This window comes from Cygnus olor, chromosome 1, assembly GCF_009769625.2.
Source record: "Cygnus olor isolate bCygOlo1 chromosome 1, bCygOlo1.pri.v2, whole genome shotgun sequence".
Taxonomy (NCBI): domain Eukaryota; kingdom Metazoa; phylum Chordata; class Aves; order Anseriformes; family Anatidae; genus Cygnus; species Cygnus olor.
The window spans coordinates 102,893,003-102,915,016 of NC_049169.1; the positions used below are offsets into that span (position 1 = coordinate 102,893,003).

The following is a 22,014-nucleotide window of genomic DNA, read 5'->3' on the forward strand; positions in this document are numbered from 1 at the left end:
AATTAAATAGCCACATGCAGAAGGGCAAAAGTTGAGTCCATTTCCATTACCAAATTTACTTTTTTCTCGATTCCTCTCTCCTCCATCTAGTGCTGAAAGGCTTCTTCTCCATCCCTGTTACCTTCAGCTCAGTCTATGCTCCAGCTCCAACACTTATTGTTTATGTTATCTTCCCTAATGGAAAAATCATTGCTGATTCTGCCACCTTCAGTGTCTCCACGTGTTTCAGACATAAGGTAGGATTCGTGTCGGAGGCCATGACTAAGTGTGTGAGAGTGTGTGTCTGCTGCAACCGAAGAAGAGACTGTGTAATACGTAATATGTGTGCTGTGTGTGGCTGGCACTGTGTGGGGTGCCATGTCATGTGAACTGTAGTATGTGAACGGTGATGGGTGTTGTAATGAATGGACCAAGTATGTGCTGCTGTGGGGTGCACCATGAGTGCTGAGGGAGCTGAGAGACGTGATTGTGATGCCTCTCTATATAATCTTTGCTCAAATGTGGCAACTGGGAGAAGTGCACAAAGACTGGAGGAAAGCAAATGTCACTCCCATCTTCAAGAAGGTCAAGAAGGAGGACCCACAAAACTACAAGTTAGTCAACCTCATCTTGGTCCTTTGGAAGGGGATAGAGCAGCTAATCCTGGAAACCATTTCTAGGCACATGAAAGAGAAGAAAATCATCAGGAATAGTCGGCATGGATTCACAAATAAATCATGCCTGACCAACCTGATCAGCTTCTGTAATGAAATCACTAGTCTGATGGATGAGAGTGGATCAGTGCTTGTTGTCTTCCTGGACTTCATTAAGGCCTTTGACATTGTCCGACGTAAGATCCTCAGAGAGAAGCAGTTCAAGTATGGGCTAGATGAGTAGACAGTGAGATGGACTGAAAAAAGGCTGAATGGACAGAACCAGAGGGTAGTGGTCAGTGGTGCAAAGCCTAGCTGGAAGCCAGTAAAAAGCGGAGTACCCCAGAGATCAGTACAGGGTCAAGCATTGTTTAACATCTACATTAGTGATCTGGACAATGGGGTAGAGTGCTCCCTCGGTAAATTCATGATAAAAAGAAACTGGGGGGAGTGGTTGACTCACTAGCGCAGCCATCCAGTGGGACTTGGACAGGTTGGAGATATGGGCTGACAAGAATCTCTTGTCAGCAGAAACACTGACAAGGAGAGCCAGAAGGAGCTGGGACTGTACAACCTGGAGAACAGGAGGCTGAGAGGGGGATCTTATCCATGTGTATAAATAACTGAAGTGAGGGTACAAAGAAGATGGAGCCATGCTCTTTTCAGTGGCGCCCAGTGCTAGGAAAAGGGGCAGTGGGCACAAACTGGAACACAACTTCCATCTAAATATCATGAAGAACTTCTTTACTATGTGGGTGATAAAGCATTGGCACAGGTTGCCCAAAGAGGTGGTGGAGCCTCCCTCCTTGGAGATCTTTAAAAGCGACCTGGACGTGGTCCTGGGCAACCTGCTCTAAGTGTCCCTGTTTGAGCAGGGAGGTTGGACCCGATGACAAACACAGATTCCTTTCAACCATTTTGTGATTCTGTGCTGCTGTATTTGGGAAAGGCAGAGAATATCTATGTTTATCTTCATAAGCTTGTATAGCAAGTGCACCCAGTAGGATCAAAGTCCAGCACAGGTTATTTGTGTGACTCCCAGAAGAGCTCAGGGCTGCCCTGCTATTGTAGCAGACACTTAGTCTTGTTGGTACATGAAATTAGAAAGACAGCTGATGGAAGAAATGGATTTTACTAGCCATTCAGAAAGGGCTGAACTTCTGTGATCATTGTGACATTCATGGGAATCTGCTTTCTGAGCTGTGTCTTGCACTCCAAAGACTAATGTCTGAGGTCTGGTATTGCTCCTGCTCCACAGCTGCACATCTGCCATGAACAGTCAGGTTCAAGCAAGAACGAGAAATGCTTCAGGAAACTGAGACCAACCCCACAAAGAGCCTGGAGACAAAGACCAGGCTTGTTCTTTATACAGTGCTTCAAAAGGAGCAGAAAGCAAGCTGTGTGAGGTGTGTGATCATGACTGGCTGGCTTGCTGGATAAAGAGAGTGCTGTGTTCTAACACTGTAATATCTCCAGTACTGTTACCTGCACACAGTGATGGTGGATAAGATGGTTTCCCCTCTGTTGTTCATGTGACCTGTCATCTTTCCTCTTAGAATTGCAATGTGGTGTTTTCTTAAACACCAGGAGTTCTGGGAGTCCCTATGAGATCCCTTGGTTTCCAGTTCAAGTCATGTCCTTGGAAATTTTCTTCATGTAGGACCCTTTCCTGCACAGGAAGTGGTAGGGTGGCCAACACCTGCAATGTCATATATATTTTGCCTGCATTTATTTGTTCTTCTCATCCAGGTGGAGCTGGGCTTCTCAACATCCCAGACTCTTCCTGATTCAGAGGTTGGTTTGAACCTGCTGGCAGCTCCTGGGTCCACATGTGCTGTCTGGGCTGTGGATCAGAGTATCTTTTTGCTGAAGCCAGAAAAAGAACTCAGCAGCTCCATGGTGAGTAAGTCTGCTCTGACATGAAGAGGGAGGGAGAGAGAGAGGAAGACAGGCTGTTGTATCTGTTAAGAGCTTCTCTCTCAAGGAACTAAAAGCACTGACTAGAAGGATCAAGAGCACTCTCAGTGTGGCACAGGTGAGGATTAGGAGGCATCTCTTAAAGAGGTTGAAAGCCACTCAGCGCACCTGTAGTAAATCCAGACCCAGGTTCTGTTGTTCTGTCTCATGTTCAGTTCAGCAGGTTGTGCTGGCTCTATCAAAGAAAAGCTAGTGAAGAGTAACAATGAGCCTGTGCTTTCTGGCATGCATTCATGCGTGATAGCCAGGAGCAATTCAAACAGGCCTTGGATGTGCTACACAAAGTGAATGCCAGGTATTATTTGCACTGATTTTTTTTTTCTTTTTTTCCCAGATCTATGGGCTCTTCCCATCTGTTTATAACTCCGGGTATCCTCGCCAAGTGTCTGAAGATGATCATTCATGTGGGTTCCCAAATTCTGATGAGCCTGATGTGTTTACAGCATTCAAGGTGAAAATGGCTGATTTTGTGGCTTGGTATAATTCATGAATTGAGGGAAGTGTGGCCCCCTGACTTTACCAATGTCCTAGGAATGTCATCAAAGATAGCACAGAGAACAGGTTTGGTATAGGTCCTGATAATTCACTTGTTCTCTGAATAAGTGACTTGAAATTGTTGACCAAGGAGAAATTATTGTGTGGTTACTGCACTTCAGTTGTGTTTTTCAGGATGCCAAGTATCATTGGTTACTTTAATTGGATTCCACATATTATGTTTAATCTCCATATCACGAGTAATTTGGGCTGCCCAAGAATAATCTGGTAGGAATTGTCCTCTGCAGGCTGAGAAGACATTGTGCTTAAATGACCACGTGTTTGAAAAAGAAGAAACTTGGTTGACTCAGACCAGATGGATTAACATAAAAGGTTTGCCCCTTGCTGAGGATCTGAATAATTCTCTCCTAAACTGAAGCAAGAGAATAGATCACCAAGACAGAAGACAACTGGGTCCCCACTGCATAAAGGGACAATAAGGCACAGGATGAAGGACAGAGAGGGTAAGACAAGTACGTGGCTCATTTTTTTTCTTTTTTTCCTACAGAAAATGGGGTTGAAAATTATGTCCAACACCAATATCAGGAAACCAAGACTGTGTCTAACTACTCAGCCAACAACTATGCTGCAGGAAACAGGCGTGATCACTTCCAGGCCCATGTTGATGTTTGCTCAGCCTCATAAAGCACCTAACAGTAAGCACTTGCCAACTTCTTCTTACATGAGATGCTCAGTCTTTCAGGTGAAAGCATTCCCAGGTTTGAGCTAAGAGGCAGTACTTACTGTAATTGCAAATGGAGGAAAGACTGTTCCCTGGCTCTAAACCTGTTATGCTAGCGTGATACTGTGTGGGACTTAGAGCTTCTAGCTCTGAAATGTTAGTGAGCTGTCTGGATCCCAGGTCTTAGCTCTGACGTGAGGGAGTAGTTGCCCTTCCTGTGGTGCCTTCAAACACAAGTAAGGCCCAAAGCAGCTCTATCATTTCAGATAGGCAAGATTAATGCAGTGCTTCCCATGTGCTGGCTGTCTGACCTGCAGCCTGAGCTGGGATGGAGCCCCTCTGTTCTATGGTGCTGAGGACCCTGTAGTAACTCTGCATTTGTTATTTCCAGCAGGGCATCTGTTGACATCTACCCATCAGCCCACCATGTTTTCACCTGTTTCTCCAGCAGAAGAGAAAGTGCACAAATATTTCACAAAAACCTGGATATGGGATTTGTATTCTGTGGGGTGAGTAAACTGAGAAGTGGGGGCCTAGTCTGGGTGGTCTAGTCTGACCTGGAATGGCAGCAGATGCAACCCATTTTAGATCATGAGCTACCAAGGAAGACACTAGGCTGTGTCTCATTGAAGCCGATGTCTGCATCAAATGTGTTGTGTTTTCCTCTACTAGATGACCATCCATCCATAGCAGGTGGCTGGCATGAGCATACAAGAAAGCAGGTGTGGTTTGGCAAAGCAGCTTGGTTTACTGCCTGCACTCTGCTTGTAGTAGCCCTGTAGTAGTTCCCAAAGTGGGCTCACGGGTTGTATCCTAGGGTGCAGGAGAAGCTGATCTCCACAGAAGCCCTTCACAAGACTGGGAATTATGTCCTGTGAGAAAGGCTGACTGTTCAGTGAGTGTTCAGGGAGCCTCATCAGCACAAGTGAGGGAGAGAAGTTACTTGGGTCTGGAGTGAGTATAAGATGGGGGGATGAAAGGGCAAACACTGCATGAACTCCCAGGTAGTTCCCCAAGTACTGTGGAGAAGGAGGTCCTACTCAGCATCAGTGTTGCTCTTCTTCCCTGATGCTCCCTTCCAGCTTCCCTGGAAGGGTGTGCAGTGTATCCCCCAGGAGAGGGAGCAGAGTGCTGGCGTGGGAAGCCATTTTACACTGAGCTTCAGGAGAGGGGCAGGATGAGCTTTTGGAGATTTTTCATCTCTGGCTTTAAGAATTTCTTGTCTGGTGTCTGGAGACTGGCATCTGCTCAGGCCAGATCCCCCCAGATCTGCCCTCTCCCACCTGCCCTCTGTTTCCAGTTACATCCATCTCTTCACCTGCTATCAGTGGATATCTCCTATGTGATTGCCTGCCAGCCTGGTGTGAACAACCAAAGGTGTTTCATATTGTATGTGCCTGTCAAAAGTGGATTCTTTAGGGGAAAGAAAATGTTTTCAATTGTTGGAGTCAAATAATGTTGATTAGCTTTAATGAGGGTTGTTTTTGTCTGCTGTGGTAGCAGCTGTGGAATAGTCTGATGCTCTCAGAAATTGTGACATGGGCATAGGCCCTGTCTTCATGTTAGAGATTAAGCTGTCAATGTGTTTCACAGAAAGGTGAATGGATGGACCTGTCTCTTTGGCTAAATTCTGATGGTCTTGGCCAGTCCTACTGCTCTTTTGGTGCCTGGTTCTCCATTCCTAGGCCTAGAGGAATAAAACTGCTGACAGCTGTAAAGCATTTTCACATGTGCAAAGGGCAAGTGCTGTGTGAGAAAAGTGACAAGTATGATGATAGCATCTTTCAGCTATGTAAATTATTTTCAAAAGTTTTCTGTTGATATAAGTATCTGAGGCAGGTGTCCCTAATTTATCTGGGTAAGGCCATCTGACTGTCAACATGAAAGACAGAAAGAGTGAAAGAAAGGCACTATTCCAGTGAGGAATAGCAAATGCCCATAGTAAGCTCTTCTGGGATAGTCTGGGGACTTTCAGACTTCATATTGGCCTGCAGGAAGAGTGTGCTGATGGATGGAGGGGAATAGCAAGGCAGTGATACACACAGAGGCCAGACAGGAAGACATTGTGAAGTTAGATCAGTGAGGATCAAAGGGTGTAATGCTGAGGGGAGCTTACCTCTCACAAGGGCCTATATGGGGGGACTGAGCTGCCAAAATCAGACACCTGAAATAGATGCTGTGAATACCTGTTCCCTCAGCTGCTCATGGATGCTGTGTATTGGCATGTCTAGTTCAGCTGAATGATGTGTCCTTGGGTGCTTTGCCTATGCTCCAACAGATAAAAATTCAGTAGAGGTTAGGAGTTAGGTGGAGGTTAGGGGATGGGGTGCAGTGGGGAGAAGGGCATAGACCAGGTCATCTGGTGCTGCATACAACAAGATTCAGTTAAGTGCTCTCATTGCTGTCTACTTCTCTTCAGTCCCAGTGGGAACAAGAGTGTCACTGTCACTGTGCCTGGCACCATCACAGAATGGAAAGCAGGGATGTTCTGCACAGGACGTAATGGCTTTGGACTTGCTCCAACCTCCAGTCTGCTTGTTTTCAAGCCCTTTTTTGTGGAGCTCACACTGCCATCTTCTGTGATCCAGGGTGAGACCTTCATCTTGAAGGCCACAGTCTTCAACTACCTGCAGCGATGCATGAAGGTAGGTGAGCCCCGACAGGCTTTGAAAGAAAAGTGGGGTATGAGTAGGTAGGAGATGGCTAAAGTCCATAGCTTATTTTAAGAATTATGTGACATTTGTCTTGTTACCATCTACCATCCCTGCTGCCCCTTCAGGTCCAAGTGACTGTGGAGGAGTTCACACACTTCCAGCTGAAGCCATGTAAAGGCTGTGTCTACAGCAGCTGCTTATGTGCTGGAGAAGCTAAAACGTTTCAGTGGAGTGTCACAGCAGAGCAACTGGGTAAGAAGAACAGGGAGCTGGGGTGGTGGAGTTGGGAGGGAGTGGGACCAAGGTAAGGATGCTTTATAAGGGCTAAATGAGGGAGTTGGGTTATATGCCCTGTTAAATCTGAGGGTACTCATTTGCACTCATCCCAAGGTCATGACTGCTCACAGTTTTGTGCTAGGAGGTACAGGACCTTCTGTATGTAGGGCTCTAATCCAGTTTTGTTGTTGCCGACAGGTGACTTCTATTATATTAATGGGAAGTGCTTCCTCAAAGATGTTTTCTGTACTAAATGTGCCTTATTTTCAGGGCTCATGAACATCACCATCAGCACAGAGGCCGTGGCCACCAAAGACCTCTGTGACAAAGAGATACCATTTGTCCCAAACCAAGGACAGAAAGATACAATCACCAAACTCCTTCTTGTCCGGGTTAGACAACCTCTTCTGTTACCTAGATCATAAAATGGGTTTTGTGCAATTCCCAATTTGGTGCAGATTAATTCTGAGAGTTGCCCTTTGTTATTCAAGGTCTGTAATTAGAATCTCGAGGCATGAGCTGGGGCCAGTTTTGAGGGCTGATGGATGTGGGAGGTATGTGGGTCTCCTCCCAGCCCCCATTCTTCTGTTTGTGGTCAGGCCTCTACATGAAAAACTTTAAATATTTATACCTTTTCAAGTTCTCTCTCCTGAGCTGTCTGCTAAATCTTACAGTATCTGTTTCACAGACATTCAGAAGTTACAATATTCTAAAAATATTTATTGATTTCTTATCTGAAATTAAAATGATTGACAATAATTAAAATGTTTATGTGATAATGATGTTACTCCATCTGAATCTCCAGCCTGAACCAGAATTTTGCTCAAATCTATTTCTAATCCACTTGTAATCCTGCTTCTCTCCTATGTGCTCGTTACCGCTACTTTCAAATGTTCCAACAGCCAGAGGGAGTGCTGGTGGAAAAGGCTCACAGCTCCATCCTGTGTCCCAAAAAAGGTAGAGAGATTGTTTTCTTCTTTCACCCCCCTCATTCTCTGCTTCCTGGCTACCTCCTGGGTCTTTCCAATTATTGAATTGTTTTCCTACGTCAACATGACCAAGCTATGGAAGCACACTATAATTGTGGTGCCTTCAGGAGCTTCCCTTGGGTAAGGGTGGGTAGGGCGGGATTCATGCTTTTAGCATCCACATCCCTGAAGCTAATATGGCAGCTGGAGGACTTTTTCACCTGTGGTAATAGCCACACTATTGAGCATGATGAGGCTAGAGGATACGACTTTGAATTTCTGCTCCTGTCTTGACTATTATGGTGTATTATGGGGCTATTTGCAGCTTTTGAGAGTGCTAAGTGCATTGAGAAGACATGCCTGCAACTGAAATCTGAAACAAGTTGGGGTAACTTATGTAGAGAAAAGCAGGTAGGTGGCTTTCGCCACAGATGGTTTCTAGGAGAAGATCATCTCACCCTCTTGAGAAGTAAGACTTAGGATAGCACAATCACAATGGAGGTGGGTGGAAAAGAGTTGAGGGTGGAATGGAACATGGTTTGTGAGGTGATCTGCAACCTTTGTGACAATAAAATGGGATGTTAGCACTGTCTTGAACAGTTTCTGGGGATTTTTAAGGCTATTTTTATCAGAATCTCTTTCTTTTTCTCCTTCCCCCTGTACCTTACACCGTCTGGTGCCAGGAAGTCCAGCACAGGAGTCTGTGTCCTTGATGTTGCCTCTAAATGTGGTTGAAGGTTCAGTCAGAGCTACAGTCTCAGTCACTGGTAAGGAATTCAGCTGTGATAATACCTTTCCAACTTCTTTATCTCTGAGAATAGTCCTAGGAAAGCCCAAACTGAGAATGCCCTATACTCTTTCTGAGGTTTCTGAGGCTGCAACTCCCTTGGTCTTTCCATGTTTATGGCTGAGTTTCCTGGTTCCAGATGACCTAAAACACTCAGCAAGGGAGAGGTTGTTCTCTTTATGGGTTTCCCCTGGCAGGATGGAAATGTACATGCAGAGCACAGTAGAACTGTGGAACTGATAAGCTGACTGGACAGAGCTACCTGCATACTGCTGTGCTGGGGGTATCTTACCTTGTACACTACCAGGAATTGGTCACTCATTCGAGGAGGTGAATACCCAAAACCCCTGTCCAGGAGGGGGTCAGGGTGCCTATACTCTGTTCCAGGTGACCTCATGGGGACTGCACTGCAGAACCTGGACCACCTGGTGCATATGCCCCATGGATGTGGGGAGCAGAACATGGTGCTGTTTGCCCCCATTGTCTATGTGCTGCAGTACCTAGAGAAGACAGGACAGCTGACCCCTGAAATCAAGGAGAGGGCAACAGGATTCCTGCGCAAGGGCAAGTACAACAGATCCACCTTGCTCCTCTGCCTTCTCCTGTGTCCAACCTAGTAGTAGTCCCTGGTGCCTACTCCCCTTACCTGCAGGGTGCTCCACCACTTAGAATGTTAATACCACTCCCATTACCTGCTCAGTGATTTCATTGAAAATACCAGTTTGAACCCTAACATCCTATCCTACTTCTCAGGGTACCAGATACAGCTGCAGTATCAACACCCTGATGGTTCTTTCAGTGAATTTGGTACCAAGGATGAGTACGGTAATACTTGGTAAGCCCTGGGCTCTCTCCCTGGTGTCCTCCTGCTGTCAGACCACCTGGAGGTGGGCAGCTTTCTGCTTCTAGCACTGAATCCTTTTTTGTCCTGTTGGATGCAAAGTGTTCCAAATAAATGATTTTTTGGGTTACGGCACCCCACTGGTATGCAACTATCCTTGGGATGAAGGATGACACTGGACTGACAGATTAGGATAACACAACAATAGGTGAGGAGAGACCCAGAGGTTTCAAATTCCCACTTTTATTCCTTTTTGTTGGTTTCTGCTTAGGTTCTTTCTTTTGACATCTTCTTCTCTCTCTCTCATTTGCTCAGTCTCTTACTGTTTCTCTTTTCCTTCTCTCATGCATTTTTTCTGTTCTCTCTCCAACCAGGCTGACTTCATTTGTGGTCAAATGCTTCGTCCAAGCCAAGCCATACATTTTCCTGGACAATAGGAGCATCCAAGCTGCTCTCAACTGGCTGGAGTTCCACCAGCTTCCTAGTGGATGCTTCAGAAATGTGGGCCAACTTTTTCACACAGCCATGAAGGTAGGAGCCAGAGTACCTTGAAGGGCAACTCAGAGCAGTTCTTGCCAAGTGTACTGGTAATTGTTTGAGCTCACTTTTCTGTGTTGTTCTGCTTTCTTGCATGGAAGAAAACCTGGGGTAGGTGGGACCTTTTCTGAAAAGTTTCAGGTCTTTGTGTATTACCTTTCCCAGCTTTTGGATATTTATGCTTTTTGCAGGGAGGTGTGGATGGGGAAGTCCCCTTGGCTGCCTACATCACAGCTGCATACTTGGAGGCAGGGGAGACACCAGAGGTAAATACTTGGATTCTTTGCTATGCTCTTGCCTGAATCCTGAAGAACTTAGCGTGGTGACTTTAAGCAGGCAACAGAACATCTTGGAAAGGCTTGAGGACAAAGTAATGGGTCAGAAAGTAAAAAAAAAATCATCACTTCTCAGGAAAAAGCTTAAACTGTCCCTTGTGGAGGACACTGTTGGCAGGGGAAAATGTGAGGTTAAACTAAGGGGAGCCATTGGAGTTCATGGCTAGATACTATGCTCATTTGCCAGTCTTGGGCTGCTGATTCCTGCTCCCTCCGCCATCCTCACACCATCTTGTTGCTCCTCACACCTATATATGTATGATAGCTAGCAGTGAGGTGTTAGGGAGGAGACGTGGGCATAGCTACTCCTGCAGAAACATTAATAGACATAATGACATTTTTAATGTGACTTATCTTCCCAGAAATTGGAAGTCTGGGAAAGGAGTACTGTAGGGAGATTGGATACTGTGGGCAGTTGGAATTGTGCAGATAGGTAATAATAATAAGGGGGAACTCTTACAAGTGCTAAGGTTCATACCTAAATACTGGACTTTGTGGTACTGGCAGTTAAAAAATATTTTCAACTTGATGAAGAAATGCTATTGCTACAGACTTGGAAAAACAGAGTTCCCTGGAAATAAGTAAATTAAGTGAAAGAGCGGTGTTTTTCATTGCATCTGAAAGCTGTGGGCTTAGAAAAAAAAGAGACTGATGGAAATTAACCTTCATTCTGACAACAGATGTCCTCAGATCACCTTTTTCACTGTGAGGACACTCAAATGTTAGAACAAGTTGATTAGAGAGATTTAGTCATCTCCATCATTGGAGATTTTGAAGTCCTGACTAGATAAAACCCTAAGCAACCTGGTTTGATCTCATAGCTAACCCTGCTTTGAAGAGGTTGGATTAGAGACCTTCTGAAGTCCCTCCTAATCTGAATTATTCTGTCTTCTGGTAATTCCACTGAGTGTCTGAGTTTGGCTGACTTTTGTGGAGGAGTCTTTTCATGAAACTATTTGACATGTTCTGCCAAATGTAGCAGAATGAAACACAAGGACAAGCACTTTCATCCTGGTAGAAAAAAAAAAAAAAGAAGACAGTTTATTGTATATCTTAAGAGCCAGTTCTGTTATTTGTAAAGGAAAGCAAAGTTACTGAGAAGCAACCAGACTGTGCTCCAAATTCACGATAAAATCCAGAAAGGGAGACAAACGGGACCTCAAATCAATTTGTGTGATCAACTAGTGGAAGCCACTCTGTCCAGAATGAATCCGCAGAGAGTGACTAGCACTTTGATACTGGTGATGTGATTCTTCAGGCTCCAGAGAAGATGACAACAGCATTGTTAGCACAGAAAGGATTGTCTGTGGAGTGAGGAATGCTTGTTGATCTGAATGTAATCAGAGAGCTATTGGACAGCCATGCATAAACCATTGTTTTAAGATAAAATGGCCATGATAGTGAAAGAAGTCAAAAGTAATGACAACCAGATAAAACACAAGTCTCACAATAGTTATCCTAGCCCTAGTGAAGGCAATTCTGAGGAGGACTGTGAGTAGACGAAGTGGGAAACAGAAAGCTTGTCATAGGGCCCAGGAAAAGAATGTTCTTGACTGGGTTATAAATGGTTTTACAAAGAATGCACAGTCACTAGAGATGAAAACCACGAGAAAGAGATTGAGGGTGTACTGCAAGGGCTGATGCACTCAAGATGTTCAGAACAGATCCTACTTTCCCTTACCAGCATACCTACGAGGCTCATGGAAATTGTTAGGGGTTAAAATGTAAAGAAAATGTTGAAGATAGTTTACGCTGTCCTGAATAAACTAACATTAAAGCATGGTCTGTATGACAAAAAAATCCAGTCAAACAGCCCTCTACTTCCACTGTGTTCTGGAAATAGATCCCTTTGAACAAAACAGATTGTTTATGTTGACTGGAGAAACAAATAGCATATTGTAGAGGAGAAATTCCTTAGCTGGCATGTGACTGCTCTCGGGGAAGTTCAATGCTTCTGTATAGTATGCACTCAGGACTGCTATTGCCGACGCCAGGATGAGCACAGATTGCAGTAGAGTGGCACTCAGTTCTTGTGTTAGTTTCACCAGAAGACACCAGAGACAGATGGGTTAAAATATGTTAAACTGTTCATAGACAAGGTATTAAGATGCGTGATAATGATCACCACTTCACAGGTGACACAACTACTTTTGGTGGAATTCTGGTAGCTGGACAAACACTAGCTCTGTTAACTCCATTTTAACCATCTGGGAAAGTGAGAGATATAAGGAAAATTAATAATAAAGGAACCTCTGAACTGAACAATTCAGGGACTTGCTCTAATTCTTACTTAGCTTTATTCAGTTACAGAATACAAAGATTACCGTGTCACTTGCAGTTATTATATTTAAGATCAAACAGTAAGGTAGGATTTTTGAAATGATGGGAGCTTAGCTTAGCTCTTCTGTTGGGCTTTATCAAGAGAACAACCAAAATTAAACAGTTGTATCCTGCAAACTTTTGATACTTTGTGAGTAGATGCAATGAGAATTTCTGAAAATCACTGGCTGCATCCAGCAATATTACGATCTGGAGAGCTCCAAAATGACATAGACAATATCTTTTCTCCTTTCTAGAAGGGAAAGAGGTGAGGAACATGTCACATGTCAGAATAAATCTTAAATGTAGCCCTTGTGTGATCCTTACCATACTTCACCAAGAAGCCACTTGTAGAGGGAAAACCACAAACTGCTGTATATACACAAATACCCAACAGGCAACCACTGCAAGCCTTTGGTTCATGCTTGAAATGGTGTAACTGAATGTTGGAATACAATGCTGCTGAAACTGGTAGATTTGCTGTGTCCTGCCAACAGTACTGATATTGTGAGGGAAACTGGAAGTCTGAGCAACCTTAAATTCAGCTCTTCAGTGCCTTAACACAGTAATATTGGTCACTATGCTGGGTACAAGCATTTGCAATTGTGTTGTTACTCTGGTGTTCAAAGTAAGAAGTGGTGGTGTTATTCCAGCAGTAAGGGAACTGATTTCTCTGAGAGAGCCCTGCTGAAATCCATGACCTGCTTTGGGGGCAGTCTCTGTCAAGCACCCTGCAGCAAGGGCTGGAGACACAGCTTAGTGTCTCAGGACACTAAGACATGGCAGAGACACTGCAGTGATACACAGGTAAGAGTGCAGGCTCAAGCACAGTGACACATGGTTGTGTGTACAAGGTGCTCTCTATGTCAGCATATGCTAGTGCATCCTTCTGCTTGTGTACCTCCATGTTTGCCTACCTTGTGTGTCTGTGTGTGACCCATATCAATGTAATTCTTCTCTGTAGAGTACAGTGGTGCGCAAGGCTCTGGGCTGCATCGCTCCTTCCCTTCCCAAAGCTGCCAGCACTTACACACAGGCCCTGCTGGCCTACACCTTTGCCCTGGCTAAGGACCATCAACGCACACAAGAGCTTCTCGACATGCTTGATCAAAAGGCAATCAGAGCAGGTATGGGAACCTGGTGATCATCAGAGAAGGGACATGTGATCCGACAAGCTGTCTTACTTCTTAGTCCCTGACCCTCAGGACCAGCTCGTGAGTAGCTAGCTAATATCAGGTATCTAGTGGACCTGGCAAACAGGACAATGGAGAAGTCAGGTGTTTGGGAGCTACTCAGTATGCAGATTTTTGTCATATTAGTTTGCGTTTTGTTTTGTTTTTTTTTTTTTTTCTATCACGTTGATAAACGGGTCTCCAATGTATAATACGGAGTTTCGGGTATTGCAAAACACAAGTTGCATACATGATATTGCAGTTCACCCAGTGATGTGATGACCAACCCAAGTGGTATTTACTCATTGGTCTTTGCACACACAAGCTACTGTGCCTCCTAGACCTCAAGATTTCTTCCCTGACATCTCTCAATATTATCTACTTCCTTTCTTTCCCAGGTGGGCAGATCCACTGGAGTCAGAGCCCATCCGAGACACCCAGCGCTTGGTCACAGCCACTGTCTGTGGATGTGGAGTTGACGGCCTATGTCCTCCTGGCCCTGCTCTCCAAGCCAAATGTCACAAGGGCTGATCTCACCACAGCCTCTGGCATTGTGGCCTGGCTCACCAGGCAGCAGAATGCCTATGGAGGATTTGCCTCAACACAGGTAACTCGGGGCTGGGGAAGGTGATACTGCCTGAGAAAGATTCTTTGCAGAATCTATGCAAACGTGAAAACAACAGTGTGAACACTGATTAGAGGAGTCCTTGTATACAGAGGTCCTCAGCTCAGCAAGTTCAAGTGTCTTTGGGCCTCAAAGCTGTGGAGCAAGCATGCAAATGTAATCGTTTCTTCCTTTTCAGGACACAGTGGTTGCCCTGCAGGCCTTGGCTAAGTATGCAGCACTGACGTACAGCACAAAGGGGGTTGCAGAAGTGAGGGTGAGGTCCCAGAGAGGCTTTGGGAGGAAGTTCCAAGTCTCCTACCAGAACCGACTTTTGGTGCAGGAGGTGGCACTGACAGAAATCCCAGGAAAGTTCTCAGTGCAGGCCCATGGCAGCTGTTGTGTCTTTACCCGGGTAGGTTGCCCACTTCCTACAGCCCCTTCTGCTCACCCTTCTGTCAACCTTCTGCTCATCATCTTGTCAAAAACAACAATCTCTGCTGCAGCTCTGTGCAAAGAAATGTGCATTAACTGGGTCTTACTTGTACCTTCTTGCCAATGCAACAAACCTGTGTATCGTAAGAGACTGAGATAGAGTGTGTCCAAATGTGAGTGCTGCTTCTGTGGTTCTTGGGGTATTGGCGGGTGTAAACCTTGCATAGTGGTCCCTCTGTTGTGTGCCTGACTTTGTGTGGTCTCAAGCAGACAGGAAAGCAGAAGTAGCCCCAGCTGGAATGATCATGGAAGTTTTCCATTCTGAGTCACGTTTATTTCTGGTACAGGGATGAGTGTGCTCACTGCATATCCAGTCACTGTCTGTGGTCCATACCTTGAGGATTGGAATAGTCGCTGAAAAGGTATGGAGATGATACTGAACTTACTATCCATGTCTTATTCTGTCTTTTTGTCTCTTTATGCAGATGGTGTTGAGGTACAACACACCCTTCCCACAAGTCTCAAAATCCTTTTTCTTGCGAGTGAAAACCAAGCCAGTCAATTGCACCAGGGATGATACCCACTCTGTAACTCTCTACGTCAATGTCAGGTGATTGTAAAGACACAGAAGACACAGCCACACTTAGGAAGGAAAGCCACAAATTGCTGGAAAGGTTAGGGGTGCTTGGCTGCAATACAGGCATCCAGCAGTTTCAGCAGAAGGGCCAGATGCCAGATGGAATGGGTGGGAAGGAAAGATATAGGTGTCTCTGGGGAAGGGGAAATGTTTCCAAGGTCTTTGGTTCTTGCTAGGAAGAAGAGTGGAAGTAGTCATCTCAGATTAGGGATGCTCACAGCAGTGCAGCAGTCATCTGCCTCATGAGAGGGAGCAGCAACTGCCTTGGCCACAGTCCTGGCTGGGCTTCCTGGCTTAGGGTCTGCACACAGGGTATGGTGATGGAGGAAAGGGGGAGCTGGGTGAGCTCTGTTTGATCTTCTCCCTCAGGTACACTGGGAAGAGAGCCATTTCCAATATGGTGATTGTGGAGGTGTCCCTACTGTCTGGATTCGTCCTGGCTCCAGGATCTGGGATGCCTGTAAGAAGCCTGGAATCAGGATGATGATGTGGTGTCAGTTGGACCATCCATGCCCAAGGGGAGGGGAGATTGCATAGGAATGTGTTGCTTCTCTCTCAAGCAATCTCATCATCCCTACCACTCTGCCACGTAAAGAAACGTGAACTTTTACTGTAGTCTCTTACCTTGTACCTTGAAGGTGGTGATCCTTCCAGCCCAATTGACTCAGTATATAGCAGCCACATAGCCTAGGTTCCTGCCTTTGGGTTCTGCAGGAGGTGGGTGGCCCAGCAGGGAGATCAGCCTGAAAGAGTAAGAGCCCCAAATAATTTTGGAAGTGAGTGAATGAGAATCTGCTCAGTCAGGCTTAGATAAACCATTTGGGGATGTCTCACACCTTCTTTTCCACATTACTCAACTAAATTGCCTCCTCTACTCTCCTGTCTTAGATGGAGCATTGGCACCCTGTGAAAAGAACTGAGAAAACCCAAGCAGGTGTTGCCATCTATTTGGACAAAGTAAGTGTGTGCTACTAGAGAAGCTGTAGGAGTGGAGGACACTGGAAAAGCTGTGTGGAGAATCCAGGACTGGGGTAGCAGAGCAGGATTAATCTTGAAGTCCTGTCTTTGGCTCCCACAGAGTTGTTATTGCTTATCTTTAGGATCAAATTTAGGTGAGGAATAAAAACAACAGCTCATAAGTGAACTGTCATTTGCCTTTCTCCCTCAGCTGAGCCATAAGTCTGAGACATATGTCCTGCACCTGGAACGGGAGATTGGGGTGACCAACCTGAAGCCAGGACATGTCAGGGTCTATGACTACTACCATCCAGGTGAGTATGGTACCATGGGGTGCCAGGGCTGTCTGGGTATTTGTGCTTGACTCTGTGCAAGGATAACTTTGGTCTCTCCTGTCCTGTTGCAGAGGAGCAGGCCATGGCTGATTATAATCTTTTCTGCATCTGAGGTAGGTGTGAGCCCCACAAAGATGTGTTGCTGTTCCCTTCCTTAGCCCCTGTACAGACCTAGCAGCCTCATGATTTTTTCTCTGCAGCCCCACTATCTTTGCCTGAGAGGAGGAGCCCTGTGTACCTCTGATTCAGCATATTCCCTTTATCTAGAACTACATCTGGAATTCCCTGGGCCTCCATCTGTCCTCTGTTTTCTGGATTTTTTTGTGTTGTCTTTGCTAAATTGCTCTGTAGGTGGTACATGAAATGGTTAACACGTGTTCTTGCTGTAAAGTCTGGGGGATATCTGGGCTTGGTATAGCTGATGGGTCTGCCTGCCAGCTGAGTGACAGTGCTTGCAGACAGTTTTCACTGTTCCAGAAGAAATTCCAAGCAGAATTCATGGTACTATTTCCAGCTTACACTATTTGGGTATGGCTGGATATCCCACCTCTTCCTGGGGAGAGGCTGAATTAAGACAAGAATACTTGATCAAACAAGAGAAACACTTTCCCTGAGAGTCCTTATTGAGGGTCTGGTCTCCCTAGCTGTTAGCATCCCAGGATTAATCATTTCAGTCATCCTATTTTCTCTCTGTTTTCCTCCCTCTTCATACTGTTTTTTCTCCAAGGACCTGGTATGCTCTCTTACTATCCCCTGTTTCAGCCCTCGGGGGTCCCATTAGTGGGAGATGCCCTAGCAGAGCACAGCTACTGCTTTATTGCTTTTGGTATGGTGGGGCATACGTCACCTGCAAAGTCACATCTCAGTGGGCTTGGGATATTGGTGCTGGAGCAGATCTCAAGTTGGATTTCAGGACTAAACCCAGCCCATGCCATGCTGCTCATCCTGACAGCCATTTCCTGGTGAATTCTTTTGGGTGTCTGATTAATTCTGATTGTTTTAATCCAGGGATTTTCTTGCTTGTAAACAGAAGGAAAATAAAATATAAATCACAAATCTGGGTCTTGTGGTGTGTTTGTACTCTATAACAGATTATATTTACTCTATAACTTGGAGGAGAGTGTGGAAGCAAACTCCTACAGAGACAGGTACCTGAACCCTACACCTGGCATTCATTTCTTCCAGCACTGGTTTTCACTCCAGCAACATCATGCAGCAATCAACATGGGGTGAGGACTCTAGCCCTCTTTGGGGAGTGATCCCACTCAACTTCTGTCTTCCTTGCCCAGAAAGAAGGAGAGGAGTGATTCTATTTTCTCCTTCTCTGAAGCTGTATCTTCCACACGACAACTGAAACACGTGTTGTTGGGCAGGGATGGTGCATGAGGCTTGACTCCATCCCTCCTAATGAGCTTCTGGAGAGTGGACAGAGTGAACAGGTCTCCTCAGCATGAGATGATAAGAGGCAAGGGCAATTCGGCAGCCAAAGGGCAGGTGAAAATTCAACATCTATTACTGCTTTTTAAAACCAAACCTCACAATTTAAGAAACTATATCTCGTGATCTAGGATTTTTAAGCTTGTCAGTGCTGTGTCCCTGTATAGACAGGTCTCCCTAGAACCTTGCTAGAGTCGGCTGTGACTCTGCAGCAAGGCTGGGATTTGTGGTGGTTTGGAGGGAGGGATTTGGAGAGTGCACTTAAATTCCAACTTCAAAGTTCCAGAGCAACCATAAAGTCTCAGCAAGTCCCCACTTTGAGGCAAAGACAGAAGCATTGGAAGTTCTTCTGTTTAAGAGTCAACACTCTCCTTAAAGCACTGAAGAATTCTCCCAGTAAAGCAGGCTACTGAAAGCCTGCTCCATGTTTCATGTACAGGATAATAAGACCAGAATGAATGCCTAAATTCAGCATAGTGGTTAGGTGTTACCAGTGCCCTGTGCAGTGCCAGAAGTGTCTGCACTGAAATTGGCTTCTATTCCAGGAGTCACTTTCTCCTTGTTTGTGCACCTTTGTTTAAACAGGTGTTTTTTCCACCTCATTATTCAATTTCCTCAGCATTTCATGAGCAATGCAGAGCCCAACTCAGCAGAACAGGATTTTCACCAGAATACTACTTTCTCTAAAACATTTCAAAAACAACTTTACAGCTACTGCAGGTTCCTTTGCAGGTATCTCGTCTCCCCACTTCCTTTATCTCTGGCAATGCTTGTGTCCTTGCTCTTAATCCAAAACCAGAACCGTAGCGCATGAGGTTTGTACTTTGTACTGGTATCAGTATCTAGAGAGCAACCAATAGTTATAGCTTTGGCTTTTGCAGAGAAGGAAAGACCCACCTTAGCACTGCCATTGGCACAACGTTCTAATTATCTGTTTTGCACTGCTTAGCAAAGCCCAGGCAACAGATCTGATAAAAGTCCCTGTATTCTGGAATAGCGATGTATTGGCAAAGCAACTGCTATATTGGTCACACCCACACATATATTCTGCATACTCCTTATTGAGTCCAGAAGGGGTAGTTCATACCTGAACACATTATTGCCAGAGGAGTTCACATCCCTGAAAAACAGAAACACTCACATGCATATGTGTACATTGCACGTAGCGACATTTTTTGACTTGCTATCCACTGCAATTTCTCTGCCCACATTATTAAGAACTCTTCCAGTTCTTTCAAAATATTCTTTCTCAGACTTAAACTGCAGTATCTGTTGGGTCTGGCTCTTAGACAGCATTTGGAGGGAGGTGGCTGTGTTCCAGCAAGGAAAAAGTAAAGACAGAGAAAAAAAAGAAAAAGAAAAAGAAAAAAAGAAACTTTTGTACAAAATGCATCAACTTCTCTGCAGCTTAATTTTTGCCTTCTCTGCTTAGAGCTAGCAGTATCAAACATCACACTCATTTGTTTATCCTTTACAAAATCGAGAGGGTGAGGTGATTTATCCTGGAGACTTAGTGGAGCGCATTCTTCCACCTGGCTTTTGATCAGCTCCGCTGTTTGAGCACCAATTACTGACTGCCTTCAGAGACACAAACCCAGCCCCATCTAGAGGACTGCAACAAAGGTGGTAAAAAGCCTGGAGGGCATGTCCGATGAGGAGAGGCTGAGAACACTTAGGTTGTCTAGTCTGGAGAAAAGGAGGCAACCTCATTGCTCTCTGCAGCTCACTGTGCAAGGGAAGTGGAGAGGGAGATGCAAGTCCCTTCTCCCTGGTAACCAGTGACAGGGCGCATGGGAAGAGCACAAAGCTGTGCCAGAGGAGATCCAGGCTGAACACTGGGGAAAATTTCCTTACTATGAGGGTGGTCAAGCACTGGGACAGGCTTTCAGATAGGTGTTTGATGGCCCATGCCAGTCAGCGTTCAAGAGGCATTTGGATAATGACCTCAGTGACACGCTTAAGCTTTTGGTTAGCCCTGAAGTGGTCAGACAGTTGGACTTGACCTTTGCAGGTCCCTTCGTACTGAACTATTCTGTTATATTCTAACTACTTGTAGGCCTCTTGCCTGTCTGTTGTCCTCATGGTCAATGGGTCCATGAGAGAAAGGACCACAGCAAAAGACAGCAGCCACATAACTTGTGTCCTGCCACAAGCTGCAGCAGGGGCAGAACCCTGCTGAGAGGTACTCACTTCCTAGGCACCCCCTGGCCATGAGTAGCTGGTCACCATGCTGGTCACAGGGGATGGAAATGGGACTGAGTTGGATGAATTGTACATGCCAAGCCTGGGACACTGTTTTTGCTGTTCCAACATTTTTTTTTCATTCTGCTTCATTGTCTGTGAGTTGGATTGTGGGTTTTTGTTTGTTTGTTTGTTTGTTTTCCCCTCAGGATATGAGTTTCCAATCAGTATTAAGTAGAGAACTCAAAGATGTTTGGACTCTGCGCTCACAAAACAGCTACAGAAGTCAGTAGGAGCCAGGACTCTAAATACCATTGTGAGCCCATATGCTTTTATGAAGAATTTGGCTGTCCCCTGGAACTGCTGTGGGTCTACTGTGAACAAACAAATGTCAGCTGGGATTGTTCAGCAGGCACTGCCCGTACTTTTTGAGACCCATTGAAAGAAATGAAGGGCAGCCTGGTGTCAGAGTGATTCCCTTTCTTGCTCTGGTTCCTGTTCATTTGTTTATCCAGGTGCACTTTCACCTTCTTCTCAGCCATTGACACCAGAATCACTCAGCTGAACAAAGCCCTGGAAAGAAAGAATTTTTTTTTTTTTTAAAAAAAGGATTTGCATCTGCCCACTCTGCCAAGAAAAGAAAAATCTTTTTTTTTTTTTCTTTGTAATGCGTCAGTCTTTCCAAAATGAAAAGAAAATATTCCTAAATGTTTAAGATCTCAGTTTAGCACCTGAAGATAAATTGGTTTTTGATATAAAAATGATATAAATCATATAGATATGAAATGGCTATTACACTAAAATAGAAGAGCTTCCTTAATTTAGGAAGTATTTCAAGAACCAGATTTTCCTTTGAATTGTGGTAACATGCTCAGGTAAAAGTTCAGTATAAACAGTAGATAACAGGTTTAAAACTGGCATGTGGAAAGAAGCTCCCAAACTAGATAGCATGTGTTGCCATTTTGTAGAGATAGAGACACACCCTGCTGGTAGCTGGGGAAAACCACAGGACTCAAGGCATGCAGTTTTTGACCTGCCTGCCTACTGTCCAAACCCCATTTCCACTGGTGAATGCATGCTTAAGTTGGCCCTGGACTGGACTAAGCAGGGATGCGTGATACTGCTGGAGTGCACTGCAGTTGTTGGATTTCCTGTTCAAACTCAAACACCTGCAGGGCAGAGATACGAATTCTAGTTTTTCCTTCTCTCTCTGCTGTCCTGCTGGGCGTGGGAGTACTGTGTCAAGGAGCCTAGCGCTATGTATATGCAATTTTTGTGTTCAGAATCCAGTCTCCCTTTCAAGACTGAGACCTGCCTGGGGAGATGCGGACGTAAAAGGTTTGGGGACAGTATGACCACAAGAGTTCGACTTGAGCTCCAGCTGAATGCACACGCCAAGGGGTCGAGCAACAATCCATCTCAAGGCAAAACAATGGAATAGAGGCTGCAGCTGGAACAAGGAGCAGGGGCAGTGCAGTGAAAAGGAAACAAGCTGTTGCTTAGCAAAATAAAAAGTAAACTTGTCTAAATGATGCTAGTGCATCCACAGGGAAGTAGGAAAGCAGAGGCTGGAGGCCAAAAGGACTTGGATTGGCTGGAGAACATCCTGAATGGTACAACCCTGTACCTGGAGCACTATAAACATAGGAATGAGGCAGAAGGAAGGAAACTCTGGGGCTTCTTGTCTGCTTCCTGGGAGAAACGGCAACAACAG

The 22,014-nt window shown here is 45.2% G+C and overlaps 1 protein-coding gene across 1 annotated transcript; it reads left to right on the top strand.

Moving 5' to 3' along the window:
- Positions 1 to 14: 14 nt before the first annotated feature.
- On the top strand, positions 15 to 17,714 carry LOC121073181 (alpha-2-macroglobulin-like protein 1). The gene is made up of 24 exons (XM_040563962.1): positions 15 to 30; positions 91 to 236; positions 2,382 to 2,531; positions 2,944 to 3,060; positions 3,652 to 3,799; positions 4,217 to 4,334; positions 6,245 to 6,470; positions 6,605 to 6,731; positions 7,026 to 7,147; positions 7,658 to 7,712; positions 8,407 to 8,490; positions 8,898 to 9,074; positions 9,264 to 9,345; positions 9,726 to 9,882; positions 10,080 to 10,154; positions 13,507 to 13,669; positions 14,113 to 14,321; positions 14,518 to 14,733; positions 15,239 to 15,363; positions 15,760 to 15,850; positions 16,279 to 16,347; positions 16,559 to 16,661; positions 16,754 to 16,795; positions 16,883 to 17,714. The coding sequence occupies exons 1-23, from the start codon at positions 15 to 17 to the stop codon at positions 16,792 to 16,794; spliced, it is 2,817 nt and encodes a 938-aa protein (XP_040419896.1). The 3' UTR covers position 16,795; positions 16,883 to 17,714.
- Positions 17,715 to 22,014: the final 4,300 nt, after the last annotated feature.

What these genes read in the sequence shown, in the direction of transcription:
- LOC121073181 (XM_040563962.1), top strand. An exon ending in ACCTGCAGCGATGCATGAAG is followed by an intron (nt 6,471 to 6,604) that starts GTAGGTGAGCCC and finishes CTGCCCCTTCAG; the next exon opens with GTCCAAGTGACTGTGGAGGA. An exon ending in CTATGACTACTACCATCCAG is followed by an intron (nt 16,662 to 16,753) that starts GTGAGTATGGTA and finishes GTCCTGTTGCAG; the next exon opens with AGGAGCAGGCCATGGCTGAT.